The sequence below is a fragment of the Papio anubis genome, chromosome 10, assembly GCF_008728515.1.
Source record: "Papio anubis isolate 15944 chromosome 10, Panubis1.0, whole genome shotgun sequence".
In the NCBI taxonomy this organism is placed as follows: Eukaryota; Metazoa; Chordata; class Mammalia; order Primates; family Cercopithecidae; genus Papio; species Papio anubis.
In genome coordinates this window covers 89,625,081-89,641,972 of record NC_044985.1, presented here as the reverse complement: position 1 = coordinate 89,641,972, position 16,892 = coordinate 89,625,081, and the positions used below count along the sequence as shown (strand labels likewise).

At 45.0% G+C, this 16,892-nt stretch overlaps 1 protein-coding gene across 7 annotated transcripts in view; it reads right to left on the bottom strand.

Annotated features, from left to right (window-relative positions):
- The window catches only part of NRP2 (neuropilin 2), a 115,166-nt gene that overhangs the window by 70,380 nt on the left and 27,894 nt on the right, over positions 1-16,892 (bottom strand). For all 7 annotated transcript variants that reach the window (XM_009182851.4, XM_009182849.4, XM_003907842.5 and 4 more), the window contains exons 3-6: positions 10,946-11,127; positions 4,677-4,907; positions 3,452-3,607; positions 1,285-1,454 (exon numbers count right to left, since the gene is read on the bottom strand). In XM_009182851.4, the coding sequence (XP_009181115.1) occupies positions 1,285-1,454; positions 3,452-3,607; positions 4,677-4,907; positions 10,946-11,127 (739 nt within the window). The remainder of the gene's footprint in view (positions 1-1,284; positions 1,455-3,451; positions 3,608-4,676; positions 4,908-10,945; positions 11,128-16,892) is intronic.

Below are 16,892 nucleotides of genomic sequence, written 5' to 3'. Positions count from 1 at the left end.
GAGTCTGCCCAAGCAATTAGGCTTATGCACCAAGGCCTGACCTTTTGCTCTATGAGGAGGATGGCCAACATTTTAAGGTACTTCCCCTCCCACAATGCCAAACCCATTTGGAAATTGCTGGATGTCATTCCTTTGCTGGCCATGGTGTTTCTGAATGGCAGTCTCCATGTGACCAAAATGTAGCTAGCACACACTGGCTAAATTCAATTCAGTAAGCACTTATTGGTGACCTACAATGTGCTCAGCATTACTAAACATTCAAATAAGTACACAGTGCCATCTACACGTATGAGAAACAGGTGGATGGCAATAGGAGAAAGTATAAGATGAAGGTCAAAGATAGGGGATGCCAGTTATAAAGAACTTTCTGGAAGCTTTGCAGGCTGAGAGGAGATGGATTTTTGGAGAGGCAGAGAGGAGAGACAATGACAAATGGCCCCAGGGCTTGCTGTTAGAACCTCTGTGGACTCCCTGGAGTTTCTAAGTGGTCTTTCTCCCTTTCCTGTTGTCTGCTTTGCAACATCCTTCTTAGAGCAGAGGTCACCGTGTCGCATCAGAGCTAGGACAGGCTTGTCAGTGGGTCACAAGGCTGTCTTATATGTGTCATAAAAGCAGTCACTGCTCTGGTGTGGAACTAGTAGCTTGCTTTTCCCCTGTTTACTTCTTCCCAGGGGATGAGAACTGGAGCAGTGTGCAGTGCGGGAAGATTACTCAACATGAGCTGCAAGTTGTATTCAGAATAAAGCAAACAATGGTCTGAAGAGATGCTGCCGAGCATCTGGACGCCTCGAGTTCCGTTCCTGGTAGTGACATTTTCCCATGTGTTCTTCTGATAGCTCTGTGCAAAACCTTCCTGGCAGGGCTGTCTCCAAATAGCAAAGATCATGAGAAGCTGTCATGCGCAGTTAGCACCTCAACAAACCTGCCCTTAGGAGAATGCCCCCCATGTCCCTGATGCCTCCCTGTGCCAAGAATGAGGAAGATTCAAACAGCTTATAGAATGTTCCTCAAATATCTATAGGGCAAACAGCATCCTGGCCAAACAATTCCTCCCAGGCTCAGTAATCTCCACAAGGGCGGGGGCAGGCTCCCTCTGATCAGTGTATGCCAGCATGTAACCCAGTGCGTGGCATACACATCTGTTTGGATGAATGAATCAGTGGAGTTCTCATGTATGCTGTGTTTATTTTCTTTGTGTCCTCTGTCCACTGTATTTGAGGAGCTACCCTCCTACTCCAGCAATACATACACACTCTGCACATCCTCTGCTATCTGCATAAGTACCTGGAGATACTCCTTGTTGGAATCCAAGTTGGGGGTCCAGCCATTGTCATCACCATGGAGCCGGCTTTGTTGAGGGGTCCACCTCCCATCAGAGTAGGTAGATGAGGCACTGATCTGTTCATTAGCAATCCGGCCAGACTCCATGCCCAGAGGGACATTGCACTGAAAGTCTGGGGAAAGGAGATGGTCAAATGCAGAGTTAGGCCTTCCAACCTCATACCCCGGGGTTCCCCAAATGTTGCCTCCCTTCTAGGCACAAGTCCTTGCAGGCATTTCCTCATTTAACAGACCCTAATTATATGCTCATGTTTTAAAAACAACTACACCACGTCATAGAGCTTAACAACCCCTCTGGGTCTGAAAGAAACTAAATGGGACCTAAAAGAAATCAGACTATGGATAAATAACAGAATCATCATACAAATTAAAAATATAATTTAAAGCACAAAAACTGTTAGTGCTGCAGGCTACAGATGCCAGATGCCAGATGCACCATTATTGCAATACAGGTAAATGTGAGATAGACTTGTGGCGATTTGGGTGAGCTGATACATCGTGGAAAGCCTGCTTTATTAATAAACACCCAGGAGGCACTTCTGCTTCTTTCTTTTTTCACTCAACTGTCTTGTGAGTTCTGGCACAGAAGACAGACATTACAAAGCATGAATACTTGTCTTTGGGAAACCTCTCCATGAGCACATGCATGTCACTCTCTATTCCCCTGCACCACCTGTCTGGACAAATAGACCCAGCAGTCACTTATTCTGGCCTTGTGCTGTCAGTTGCATTGCTGTCCTTCCATGAATGCCATGAACACAGATCGATACGGGTGTGTGCATGTGTCTAAGATGGGCCAGCCAGCAATCCTTATCAGGTATAAGCCTATTCTTTACTCTGTGACTGCACTGGCCATTCACGGGACCTGGTGCAATTTGCCATACTGTTTCTTTGTCACTCAATCTTCAGAGGCTCTTTGACGAAAAAACAAATGCAAAACCCAGCAACCTTCCTGCAGGCCAGGCTGCTGTGTCTGTAGTTATATATATGGTGAGTTGTGTGCAATCAGGGCAGGATTTCCACAGCTTGAAGCATTCTTAAAAGTGCTTCTTTAGTCTTGAAACTTATTTGGGGCTGGGCATGGTGGCTCACACCTATAATCCCAGCATTTGAGGAGGCGGAGGCAGGCAGAGCACTTGAGGCCAGGAGTTCAAGACCAGGCTGGTCAACATGGCAAAACCCCACCTCTGCTAAAAATACAAAAATTAGTTGGGCATGGTGGCGCATGCCTGTAGTTCCAGCTACGTGGGAGGCTGAGACACGAGAATTGCTTAAACCAGGAGGTGGAGGTTGCAGTGAGCTGAGATCGAGCCACTGCACTCCAGCCTGGGCAAGAGAGAGAGAGACTCTGTCTCAAAAAAAAAAAAAAAAAAAAAAAAAGTTATCGTTTGGGTCTTTAAGTAGAAATGGCAGCACATTTGAAACACATGTCCAAGAGCAGCTGATTTGAAGATGTTGCTCAGTGCTGAGGGACCGCAAGTCCCACAGCAGCTGCGGTCAGAGTGACAGTTTTTAATTCCTTGCTTGGTGCCTGGCACATAGTAAAAGCTCCACCAACTATCTCTGGTGGACGTGTGGAGTCCAAGTCTAAGCAGTTGTACCAATCTAGTCAGGAAAACATTACCCAGGCCCAGAGATGGTTAATGTCAAAAAATACAGAGAGAGGTTTAAAATGGTTCAGTTTTGTGACAATGGCCCCTGAGATTTTGAGAGGGGAAAAAAATGGCTACAGACTAAAAAAATGTTAGCAGAGGAGGGACCCTGTATAGAGCATCCTAACTAACCTCTCTTTCATTCATAGATGAGGAAACTGAGGTATGAGATGGTGCCATGACTTGCCCTGAAAATAACTAATTCTTATTCCATATAAATAATATATATATATATATATTTATTTATTTTTAAAGAAATAAGCACCCAGATTGACATGTGTTCTTTTCTCATCAACCTCTTCCTGGCAAGAGGATGTGGGTGCCTCTAAACTCAGATGCCACCATAAATTCCATGGAGTTCCCATCTTCTGTCTCATAGAGCTCAGCCTCTCTTCACCTGTACACCCTTACAGCCCTGATGGAAGGACAGGACAGAGGTTCCCAATCGGCCAACTCACTCTCTAGCGGCTCCTGGTGGAGCAGGTAGTAACGTGCAGAGAAGCCATCCTTGGCCACCGCCATGTCCGTGTGAAAGGTCAGGGAAAGGATCCCCGTCGATGAACGAAGTTCAGAGGGTGTTTTGGTCCCACAGTACTTGCCAATCAGGGGGCCAACTGGACATTCAAGACAAAGAGAAGTCAGTGGAAATCAAAATGTCAAACTTGGTTTCCACTCTGTTTTCCCTTCCCCTCACAGCATTTTATTCAGTGGAGCATCACTTTGTACACCTTGCCATAAAAACCAAAGATATGTTTCAAGAACAATGGCTAATATTTTTCTTGCACATTAAATAGCACTTTCACTTTTTCATCAAAAAGGTACAGGCCGCTTTCACTGGCTTCATTCTGTTCTCAGTGGCCTGGAAGATGAGCTGGAAAGGCATCATTACAATGTCTATTCTACAGAGGAAGAAACTGAAGTTTGGAGAGTGCATGTGATTTCCTTATTCACACTGCTAGGAAATAGCAGAGCTGGGCCTCCAACCCAAGTTTTCTGACTAAGTCTTGTGCTTTACCCAGGAAATGAAATTGCTCTTCTTGCTTAGTCATCATGTCTCCTTTATATTAGAAGATACTTAGAATGACTACAAAAGTGAAAGATTTGTTCCTTTCCAGTACTGATTAGACCCAGGATCTATGTTGGTCTTCACCTGTGAAGTACTGGTGGCTCTCAGCCTTGGGTGATGTACCTTTTCAATATTTATGACTATATTAATAATAATTTTAAAATTATAGTAATAATAATGATGATAGCAGCTAACTTGACACAGATAGGGTAAGTAATCTGTCTAAGGTTGCACAGCTGGTGAGTAGCAGAGCCAGGAGTTAAGCCCGGCCAGTCTGGCTCGGAGTCCTTCTGTTTGGTCATAGGGGTTAGCCATCAAACCACCTTCTATCTTGACAATTTGGGGTAGAAATGAACACTATCTATAAGTTTTCTCATCCTTTCCAAGTATCTACTTAGTCTCCTATCTTTTTCTAAAGAAATATTTCCAAGAAAGTAGACAGCCTTCCTGTAAGTTCTCTCAAGCTATCCTTAGTGAAGGGGAAGAAGAGAAAGTCACCATGGGTCATATAAGAACTCATAGGAGCTTTGAAGTCTTTGTTCTTCCTCTTTATCATCACTAAAGCAATTAACAGGCAAAGGCCAAGCTACTGAAGAATGCCTCATGACATCACTCACCATGTGGAATGCCATCCCAGATGTCCAGCCAGTCGTACTTGCAGTCCCCCTCTCCCACCTGCAAAGGGTCATGCTCTAGGTCAAAGATCAGGAACTGCAGGACAATCTCCATCTTGGGTTTGGCCAGGATGGTAAAGGTGCAGTCCAAGTTGTGTGGATACTTCTCAGGAAACCCAGGGGATTCGATGGTCCCATTGGGGCTTGTGAAGTTTTTTGAGCAATCTTCAGAGCCTGTATGTAAAAGACAACTGTAGCACTAAGAAGAAGATGCCTTTCTTCGCGGCCTCTGTTACATGGGTTATTTAAATGTTTGGGCCCAAATCCCCCTACTCTTGAGGGTTTTGTTGCCACTGGAGTGGCCCTTGAAGCAACATACTCTTCACATGCACGTTTCAAGCCTTCATAAATTAGGGAGGCACAGCTGGCTTGCTCTACATATCAGAGTGAGAGCAGCAATTGAGGAATTGGGTAGGGGTAGAGAGAAGTGTGTGTGTATGTGTGTGTGTGTGAGAGAGAGAGAGAGAGAGAAAGAGATAAAGAAAGAGAGAGAGAGGGATTCTCTTGAAAAGGAACAGAGTCTTCTTTCTCAGTTACTCAGCTGCTCACTCCAGAAATGTAAGTTATTTCAATCCTTAAGGAAGGCTTGCTGATTGCCAGCAGGGAAAACAATGTTACCCCTTATTTATTGCTGACCTCAACACTAGCCCCTATTGTACCACAGCCAACGAAGTGCCCCCTTCTCCCTCCAAGATCCAAGGTGCCTCAGGGGAGGGGCAAAGGGGAGCTTGGGTCTCATTCATGTCATGACTATATTAAAACGAGCTGCTCTGTAGTGGTCAGACAATTAACAATCGATGTTTTTAGCTGGTGGATCACAGCAGGCCGTTGGGGATGTTAAAGGCCGCTCCGGCAACAAGTTTGGAAAAATGCAGCAGTGCATTGACATTTGGAAGGCTTCTGGCTCCTTTGTGGTGTGGATGGCCTTGTTTCTCTCCTGAGCTCTTGTGTCTGCTTTCTTGGGACGCATGGAGGCATCCTGATTAAATGCGGCACACATTCGCATCCTGGTGCAAACTTGGATGGCAGCAGGAACAGGAACAGGAGCTCATAAGAGGATTGCAGCCACCCTATCTCTGAATGCCTCTAGGTGGAGTCATATTAAAAGGGTCCTTGTTGTGCTTTAACCCAGCCACCATTTGCCAGGGCAGCACCACAGATGGGTCCCAGGAGCACTGCAACCCAGACCGATGGACCCACGGAGCACGAGCTCGTGCACATTCACGCAACGAATGGAAATACTGGACAATTAGAATTGATTTCACTCATTATGTTCAGATTTTAAAAGAAGAAAAGGAAGCAGGATTTTTGAGGAGGATAATAGACACTCTTAAGCATTAAAAAAAAAAAAAACAAAAAAAACCCCACCAGAAATACTCGATAAACTAGGTGTTTACTGGCAGGAAGTGTCCTCTGGGGCTCACACTCAAATATAACTAGGTGATGTCAATACACTGATCTTAGCCTGCGGCGATGTCTTTATCCTCATCTCCTGTAGGAGGCCTCTTGTTGAGTCTCTTTATTGATGACAGCTTTCTGGAAAGAGGCAAATGTCTGATTTGGAAGAAGTGCCATGCAAATAAGTGGGGATGGAGGAGTTGCAACTTTCTTCAGCACCAGACAGAAAATTCCAGTATCTCCTATCTATCCATCCATCACTTCCTACTTTCCACCTTGTGCTGTGCCTTGGCAGGGTAGGGACTAGGAACACATGAGGGCAAGGGCTAACCTTTGCATGGGTTCTGTGGAGGCTCTAAGCAGCGAATCTCAGAGGCTCTGCACCCCATCATTCATATGCATGGCAGCAGCAGGGCAGGCCCAGAGTTTTCAATGGGCAGCTAGTCCTGGCGGGATGAGCTGGGGCCGCCTCCCCCAGCTTTGTTTATGATTGGGCTTCAGACTCCTGAGGGCCTCCTCAATGGCCCGGGATGAGGCAATTCAGCAAAGCCAAGCCAGCTGGCGGGTCTTCAGGGGGCCAAGAGGAATTTTGAAAAGGTTAGAGTTTATGGCTGCTGTGCAGCATTCTTCATGCGGGCCACTCAGCTGAGCCTCACACATGGTTGGAGGAAATTAACTCTCTATTCACTTCTTGCTTGAGAGCTAGAAAGAGCATCCTGACATGCCCTCTTAGAGCTTGCTCTATTGTTATTCCCTTAGAAGGCAAGGGGAATCTCCACCCCCCCGGGAGTGGGGAATTTTCTGGTGGAATCTTTCTTTGGTTCCTGTCATAGGTGGGGCACAAGTGCTTCCATGATGGACATCTACTGAGTCTAAGAGAGACTTGGAGAATGTGAAATTCGAAAGTATCCATAGTTCCCAGGGTCTTGAGTTCCTGCATTTCTGATATATGGCTATAAATGAGTATATACTTTGACTCATTTTGAAGGCAGTGGGAAAACCTTTGTCCAGTTTTGTCTGTTTTTATGCAGAAAAATCAAACCTGTCTATTAACATCATGCATTCATCTCTAATCGTACCATCTCACTGTTTGCAGCATCACAAAAGCAGTTGAATAGCAGATGCCAAGAAGAGATCTCAGAAAAGGAGACAGAAGCTGACTCTTGCAGACATCTGCCTTATCCAAGATCCTTTTCCGAGATGTCTTCGAAGGTTTAAAGGTTAAACGAAGAACTCGAGTCAACAAATACTCAAGCCCACTCAAGGCTAAGATTGTACACAGAAGCTGGGGGATTTGGGTTGCAGTGAATGATTTCATAGGAAAGGACTGCTATGAAAAATGCCCACTCCGTTTTTCCACTGTGAATTTTACAATAACTCTGCAAGCAGAAGAATCTACAGGTATCGAGACATTTAAAACACGGTGGATTTACTGGAAGCTGAGTTTGCCTTTCCAGCAGAAGGTGAATTCAGTTCCTGAATTCAGGAAGTGGAGGCAGTAGGCACTCCGGGTTTTCTCTACCTCTGTGAATGACCCCAGAAATGTCACTTTCTGAAGTGTCACAAGCAAACAGGAAAGAAAACCTGATCTTGAACTTATGGTTAAAGGGGCTTCTGGAAAAAACCAAACACACACACACATTTTCCACTGATTTTGTTTTCAACGTGACATTTTACGTTTAAAAATTCCTCTTTTTTTTTTTTTTTTTCTGTTCTCATGATATCTTGATTTGAGATCTTTTAAATTTATGAGTTGTTCTGACTTACCCTTTTAAATGTAGACAGTCTGGTAGCATACAGAATCTTTTATAAACCATTTCACTTAGGGCAGACATGAACCTTCCACGCCAGCCACATGCCCTGGTCAGCACTCACACTGTGGGTACTGCAGCAGAGGCTCACCAGGATAATGTCCCACTGAAGGCTTCTAGAGCCCTCTGTATGGCTATTTGCATATCTGTGTTTACAGTTTTTCCCGCTTCTTCCTCTCTATGAATCCGACTAGCAAACATAGCTGTGTTTGTTTGGATTTCTTCAGCATGTCCACCCATTTCTTTCATGTTCTGTGGATGACGTAAACTTTGTATATTTTCTCTCCTGACTCCAACAATGGAAATGTGGGTATAGGACATGGCACCTGCATGAATGCTCATTTTTCTAAACTTCTCTGTTTTGAATTTTGCTCCCTTGCACATTTCTGTACTTCATATAAGGTTGACTTTTTTTGTTTGTTTTTTGAGATGGAATTTCGCTCTTGTCATCCAGGCTGGAGTGCAATGGCACGATCTCAGCTCACTGCCACCTCCACCTCCTGAGTTCAAGCGATTCTCCTGCCTCAGCCTCCCAAGTAGCTGGGATTGCAGGTGCGTGCCACCATGCCCGGCTAAGTTTTGTAGTTTTAGTAGAGACGGGATTTCACCATGTTGGCCAGGCTGGTCTTAAACTCCTGACCTCAGGTGATCTGCCTGCTACAACCTCCCAAAGTGCTGGGATTACAGGCATGAGCCACTGAGCCTGGCATATGTAAGATTGACTTTCATGTGGAGAGTTGCTCTTCCAGTAGCAGGTGGGTATGATGGCAGGTACAAGTGGCCCTGAGAAGTCTACTGGGCTCTCATCTGCTCTCTCACATTGCCAGGAGTGTGGCTGTTGTTGGCAGGGCTTTCTCTCACAATCATCTCTTCACTAGGCAACCCCAATCCTTAAAGCAGGAAACCCCATTTCTCCAAGCCGAAGCCATCCCTTGGCTGGCACCATTGTTGCTAGGTGGTTCACAGACTTGTTGCTTCATTTGAAATCCTGCTTCAGCATGTCCTCAAGACAGCAATGTTGAATTATGACACCCTCTTACATGTTTTATCTTTTAATATCCTCCTTTCAAATTTGCATGATGGATAGAGTGAACATTGACTTTTCCCATGACTTTCTGGAGAATGTAGCATGATGCCTTGTGAAATACTAAGTTGGGTGGTGTGAGACCAAGGCTGAGCTTTCACGGCCCTGCTCACCCTTGTTCTGACTTCCCTTGGCCATCTTCCTGGAAGATCTTGCTTGGAGCTGTTTTCCTTTCATGGCCTGCACAGTGCAGCCAAGTGGCAGCATTAGCACTAGGGACCTTGCTACTGAATAGATTCTCTGGAGCCCCTTGATTGCCAAGCCACTCGACTGCTCCCCCATTTTCATAACCACCACATGTCAATTGTACCTTTACTTTGCACTTATTCAGTCTGTCTCATATCATAGTTTTCGTTTCAATTTACATACATACTCATCCAATAACATTGCCTGCGAGTCTGTCACGTGCAAAGGGTTTGCACACCTGCCTCTCCAACCCGAAGAGAGCAAGCACCCTCTTTTGTTTCTTTCTATTTTATTCTCCCTGCTGCTCAGCAGCAGAGGATGTTCCACTGGTGCTGGTGGCATTGATCTGAATTTTGCGCAAGACTCAGGGGAATATGGATCAAGCTACTCAGGGGCTTCAAACAGCTTGAGCCACTGGACACACAGATCGTCAGCCCCTGTGACTTCACCACACTCAGGAGCATGAAAACCCAAGGCAGACAGACCTTCTTGGGACCTGTGCCCTGCAGCAGCCTGGGCTGCCACTCTTGCACGACACGGTCCCCTCAGCCCCACCCCTTCATTTGATTCCACGTTCTTGTTCTCGGGCAGACAAATCCGACAAATATTTAGACAGAGTGGATATAAAAAGTGCTTTCAGCAGCTACCACTTCCTTTCAAGAACTGTTTAGTGAAAAAGAAAATATATATGAATAGTTCCCCTCACACTGAACTCAACAGGCGCCAGTCTTGGGCCTCTTGATGACAAGGCTGACAGTCTCCCCTTGAACCAGACTCCATCCACGAGTTGTAAAGCTTGGGCTGCTGGGGGCAGAGGGGAGACACACACATAGATGGAAGGCGAGCCTCTGAGGAGGGGAGTGGGCGGTGGGTGGGGAGGACTGGAGGACATGCTTCCCTTAGCCTCGCGATAACAAGCTCCACATATCACAGAAGAGGACACACCACCGGCAGAGTGTGAGTGTAGCTGATGAAGCGGGGTCTTGTGAATAAAAGTCTGCTGCATTTAGTTTTGGAAATGAGCACTGGCCCATAGTCTCAGGCCCTAAAGTAATCTACGGGGGACCTGATGGAAATCAAGCAGTCAACTTAAAGCAAGTGCAGTGCCCTCTGACTCTTTTTCTGCTATTTTTTGATTGCTTTTCAGGGAGTCAAGTTCATTGGCATTTAGAGAGTAGGGGTTCAATGGACAGAGGTGGTAACATGGCCTACCAAGGGATGGCTTCGGCTTGGAGAAATGGGGTGGCCTGCTTTAAGCCTTATTTTAATTTAAAAGCTATGGTGTGACCCCATTTGGGAGGTCATGGCAAGATCTTTATAGAGACTCCAAACAATGAAAAGATTATGTCCTCAGTCCCATGTAGTTCCAAATAAAGACATTAGACCATGAAGTAATCGTGAGAAAGTCATCAGAGTTTTGCTTTTTCCCATGAAGACTATTTTGATTTTAAAAAGCATACAAAAATCAGATTCTTTCAAGAAGTGTTTTTCTATTTGTCTAATACCACAAACAATGGCTGCTTTGCCCCCGCATTCTGCAGTCTGCCCCCTTAAGCTAGTGGATAACCTGAGCTGGCTCTTCTTCTCGGCATGTCTCTGGGTTCACCTTGAACCGCTCACTGTGCTCAAGCTGGATGACACTGTCACTCTTACCCAGTGCCTCAGCCCACTGGGTGCTGTCCCTCCTTCTCTAAAACGCCCATCTCCCTGCCCCTACGTGTGACCACACTGACCTGTCTTGAAGATCTCGTAGCGCAGAGAGAAACCTGCCCCCTGCCGGGCGTAGTCGGAGGTGAACTTGATGTAGAGCATGGAGCCCGAGGAGATGATGGTGGGCGGGGCGATGTTCCCACAGTGTTTGCCCAGGAGGTCTGCGGATTCACTGTCCCCATCCCGAATCTCAATGAAGTCATACCTGGGTGGGGATGGCACAGACAAGAAAAGATCACTCGAAGGACATGAGAAGGACCGCTGTGTCGCTCCCACTCATGTCTCTCTATTCATTTAGAGACGTTCAGGTGTTTGAGATGGATAAGCGAAGGGCTCTTATGTCTGCTTGTACAGACTGGCAAACAGAGATACTGCAAGTCGTTGTGCTTTGTGAAAGCCACAGAGTGAATCAACACATGGCTGGAAGGCCTTATCTCTTGCCCACGTAAGAGCAGGAGCATCATTCTATCAAATATCACAAAACACATTTTTTTCTTCCTTCAATAGCACCATTTTTATTTCCATTATGATCTCTCAGAATCTTAGTCTCTCCTTCTTAGCTCTGTGACATTGCAAGCTGCTGAACCCCTTTGAGCATCAATTTCTTCATCTGTAAGATGAGGATAAATATATCCACTCCAAAAGGCTGGGGAGAAGATGGAATGAAAAAATATAGACGTAAGGGGCTAGGCACTGTGCCAGACACACGGGGGATGTTTCAGAGACATTTGCTTATTTTCCCATCTCCCTCCAGCCCCCTGTTTCAATTTTCCCCTGGGCCATCCCTTCTTTAATTGTTAGTGACAAAGACTCCCCACCCTGAGCCACCGCCCTCCCTAAGATGACTCTGCGAGGTTCACATCAGCAGTGTCTAGTCAACATGTGTTCTTAAAAGGAATCAGCCTCATATTAGATAAGGCAATAAAAACCTTTCTCCAAAAGCAGGGGTGAGTCTCCAGGGGCCCACCGGCTACGTGCACACAACTATTAGCCTCAGTGAGAGGCGGGGCAGGCTGCCCTCCTGAAGCAGAGGCCTGTGCTCATTTGAAGCAGAGTCAAACTGGCCAGGGCTGGGAAGAAGGCACCTCAAAGACACTCTTGGCTCAGTTCATGGGAAGGTGCAAACATAATGCACCATTTTATCTTGACAGACACACATTTTCCAGCCCCGGTATGTGCTCTGGCAGTCCTCACTGTGCTGCGTTTGTGCTTGCCTTCTGGGCTCCCAGTTAATACTCCTGTCACAACTGCTTAGGTGGGAAACTTCCTGCCCACCAGCTCCCTTCCAACTGCTGGCCGCTGCACCATTCTTTACTGAAAACCATCCATCTCCCTCTCCTTCCCTTTCTGTTTATTTATTTTGCATCAACCTGTTAAAGCAACACTTAAGACATCTCTTCCTTGCGGGTAAAGAGAGGGCTGGGAATGCACCCTTCTCTGGGATGTGCCTGCCCATGGTTCCTGTCACATACAAGGATCTGGGGTTGCCGGCTGCCTGCAGGAGTGGCTGGTGTGAGCTGGGGAGGCCTGAGGCCTCACTTTAGCCCCCAGGAGCTATGTTACTCAGCCACTTTCAAATAATAGACCTGTAAAGGAAGTCTAAGCAGGAGTGGACCAGCATTAATTCATTCTTAGACCCCACAGGGCTGGACTCCCACAGTCAAAAAAGAACTGCTGAGCTCCTTAGAGTCTGGAGAAGTCAAAACGGCAGTTTCACCCCCCAGGAAGAAATGGAGAGATGGTCACAGATTGAGAAGGCCGTGAGTTTGGGGGAATCTGTTTAAGTCTGTGGTTTCAGTGTGGGAGATGGTGCTGACTTTGAAAACATGCTTCCTCATTTCCAAAACAAAAGTAAAAAGATGCTTCGTTTGTTCTCAGGGGAACTCCCAAACCTTCCAGAAAACCCCTCCTTGCTACTTTCACACTAAGGCAAGCACTGCTGGACAGACACATTCCTGTGAGCAATGGCGATGCCCTGGCAATGTGCACAAAGGTCGAGGGGCTCTGCCACCCATGCTCATGAATCAGACAACTCATCTGGACTAAGAAATGCAGGGCCCAGAGTGCAAGAGTCCCAATCCCAGAAGCAGACAGCGCTGGGCTTGCACCCGAGCTTGGCTACTTTTTAGCTGGGTGACCTCAGGCAAGTTACTGAACCTTTCTGAGCCTCAGAAATGGGGAGAAAAAGAGTAAAGTAGGGATATTACAATCTTCTCCTGGGGTTGATGTGAGACTTAAATGGCAAGATCTAATCAATATGAAGTGTTAGCCCATAGTCTGGCACTCAGTGTGTGCTAAGTAAATGTGAACTGTGATTTGTTGTATTCTCACACCCATTTCAGAGGCGAGGAGGCTGAGCCACAGAGCAGAAGCGACCCTGTTTTAAGAGATGGAACAAATAAGCAGAGGTTCAGTATCAGCGGGAATGGAAATCTGTTCAAACATTCTGGAAGGCATTTTGGTGAAATGTGACAAAAGTTAATATGTACATAGCCTTTAATCCAGCAATCCTACTGCTAGAAATTTTTCCTAAGAAAATAATCAGACAATTGTGCAAAGTTGCATATGCATCTTTGTGTATGTATTCTGAAAAAATATAAAAAGTGGGAGGATATTTTGCTCATAAATAGTTTCAAAGCCCAACCGTAGAGGGAGGGTGAATCCTTTTGGGATATTTATAAAATGGAATACTCTGCTGCTACAATCAATAATCTACATGTCTAGAATTTTTTTTTTAATGGAAAAATGTTCATGCTATACTGTTAACTTTTTTAAAAGGAGATTTTTTAAAAGTATGTTTTAAAAGGTAGACATACATTTCCTTACATAAACATACAGAGGAAGTCTGAAAGACTACTAAAATACTAACAATGGCGAGAGACATGGGTGGTGGGATGATGGGTAATTTTTACTTTCTTCTTTGTAAAAGAATGCAGCTCTCATGATTTAGCAGATGTAGAAGTAAGTTCATCATCATCACCATCATCATCCATGTCACAGAACTGGAGTGAGGAATAAATGAGACACAGTAGGTTGGGACACTTAGAACAGTGCCTAGGACATGACCCACATTCAATAAATAATTTTTTAAACTTTTTTTAAAGGATCACCAGATAGTTCCAGTCTTTGTGTTGCCAATTTCTCTAGGAAGGACAGAGAGAGGCCCTGACATCCCACTGGCTTGTTCATCAGAAGTGAGTGGGTTTTATCTGGTTGCCTAATCACCCATGGAGTCATTTAGGGGATTAACAGAATCAGCAATGAAGCAGGGCTGCCCAACAAATGCCACTGTTACAAGCTTGCCTCAATTTACTCAACGGATATAGACCACCCCAAATCCCTTCGTGTAATGCTGCCTGCAACAAATACATCCATATGCATCTACACACGCATATAGAGAAGGGATGCATTTTTGAAAAAGCTTCATAAAATTCAGTCATACTATAAAGTTTTTCTCTGAGCTTGTTAGTTAAAGGACCCCTCTGGTGAATCCTTTTGTGAAGCAAATAATCAACAAGGCTTACTTGAACTTCTTAGAAAAACTAGATTTTTCTATAAGGTTTGCTTGAGGGGAAGTGACACAGAGTTAATTCGGCAACTGAAATCCCCGCAACTTCCAGTGTTCTGGTTCTGCCCTGTGGACAAGCCCCATGTAACCACATGGTCTTCTGGCTGGGACTTTTATATAAAGGGCACACTCCAAATGACATGCTGACTTCATGCAGAATGTCTCATTTATCTCCTGTGTGACTGACTCATTTGGGGAAATTTTTTATTATGAGGGATTTGCTACGGTTGGAGTAAATCTCCTTAGAAATTTCAGTGTTGTCAGGTTCATTTGTGAAGAGTTAGGCAGAGGCTTAGGAAGTTTCTGGCTTTGGAATAAATATGGCTTTGCATCTAGTGTCTAATATCCAGTGTTTAGTAAAGGAATCTGGGGTATAGACTCAGAGCTCACCCCAACGACAGTCAAGTAGGATAACTTGAAAAGCCGCTCCTCTTAGAACGTATCACTCATTTTGCAGAAGGCAACATAAGCCAGCTAACGGACATATTAACTAGAGTGTTTGCATTTCATTATTCATAATCTCTCCTAAATGAAAAATTCCTTTCAAAGCTTTAACACTACCTTGTATTGTTTTATTTATTTTTTTCCTGAGCTGAAGTAGCCATCTCTATTCCCAGTTCTTTCTTTTCTCTCTAAAATGGTTCCCCGAGTGCCTTTTTACTTGTCTCCTCACAGATTCTGACGTCTGCATGGTGAACATTTGTCTAGAGAATGCTTTCTCTACTTTCTTTCTCAACTTCAAAGTCTTACATTTCTCTCCCCAAACCTACATTTGGGCCATGGGAAATTTTGACAGTGAAGTTAATTTTAAGAGTCCACGGGAGAGATATGAAAAAGCAACAATCTCATCTCTTCCTCTCATCGCTAGGCAAACATGAAAAAGGGCTTTCTAGTTTCCATAACTGTCTCCATGCTTGACACTTCCCAGCAGGGCACCAAAGTCTGGGTTAGTCAACAGAGCCTGTGCTGGAAGACTCACCAAGCTGAGGTCCTTCCTTCAGGACACCGAAATGTCTGGCCCTTGTCAGAATCCAGCTTTAGGGATGCCACACAGAACCACTTGGAAGGGGATTACTGTATCGAAGATAGAGTACTTAGGTCTTCCGAGGAAGAAGACTCTGCCCCTTCTTTTGGGTCTACGTATCAGAACATCTCTGCCCAAGTCCTGACATCATAACCTTTGCCAACCAAGCAAGACCTCCTTTCACACTGCTCATCATAAGATCATAAGATGTTGACGACATTTTTTATATGGTGAGCTCTTTCCAACCCCAGGGCCTTTGCAAGCGCTCTTTCCTCTGCCTGCAGTACTCCTCACTGGTGTCTTCCAGGGCTGGTTGTTGCACCTCCTTCAGGCTTAAGTACAAATGTTATCTCCTCAGAGAAACCTGCTGTCGCCACCGTGTTTCAGATGGCATGCCCTTATTCTCTAGCTCACCATCCTCTTACTTCTTTCATTGCTATGATCATAATCCGAAAAGGTCTTGTCAATATGCTTATTTGTTTATGATCTGTCTCCTGCCCTAGACAATAAGCACCATGAAGGCAAGGACCTTGCCTCTTCATTGCTGAATTTACGACACTTGCTTGGTGCCTGGCATGTAGGAGGTCTCATTCACTTTTTGTTGAGTAAATAAATGTCAATGAATAAGGGACTTGAGGCTGGTGTTCCATGTTAAGAAGAGCGCATGCTACGATGATGCTTTCCGTGGAGTTTGATCCATTTTATACTCTCTGTCTTTGTGCCCCAACACATTTACTGAGCTATTCTGGTTGTATCTGAAAACCAAAATGTTGCCTTGTGACTCAAAAACATGAAATATAACATTTTGAGTGGAAGAAACATCGCAAATCATGCTGACAGCATTTTCACTATTAGCGGCAAACAAATCAACTATAATTAAAATGCTGTCAAAGTGATTTGAGATTTTTCTCACACTTTCAAAGTTCCATATTTCATGAGTAGATTATCCAGGCCAGAGAATTTATCACCTCCTGGAGTGCCTTTCTTCCAGGAGGCTCAAAGACATCTACAAACACTGTCTTATTAATCCTTACATTAAAACCTGTGAGGAAATTAGGAGGAAAAAACCAGCACTGTCACACACAACTTCCCAACAAAGAAGCTGCATGATGCCTAAAAAGGCTGCAAGGCAGGTCTGCACAGTGCTAAGGTCTCCGGTCTGTTCAGACCTGAAGCCACGCCACCTGCTCCTTGGGCTCAGTACAGTCACCTAGCCTTTATGGAGAAGTCAGCTCACTGTCAGGTCAGATTTTTTTAAGTAAATTTCATTTCCTTGAATTTCTGCCTTGCATCTGTACCACCCATTTACTAAAAAGCTGTTATATCACATTTTATTGAGCATTTACTATGGGCCAGGCCGTTGATTCAGATATTATTT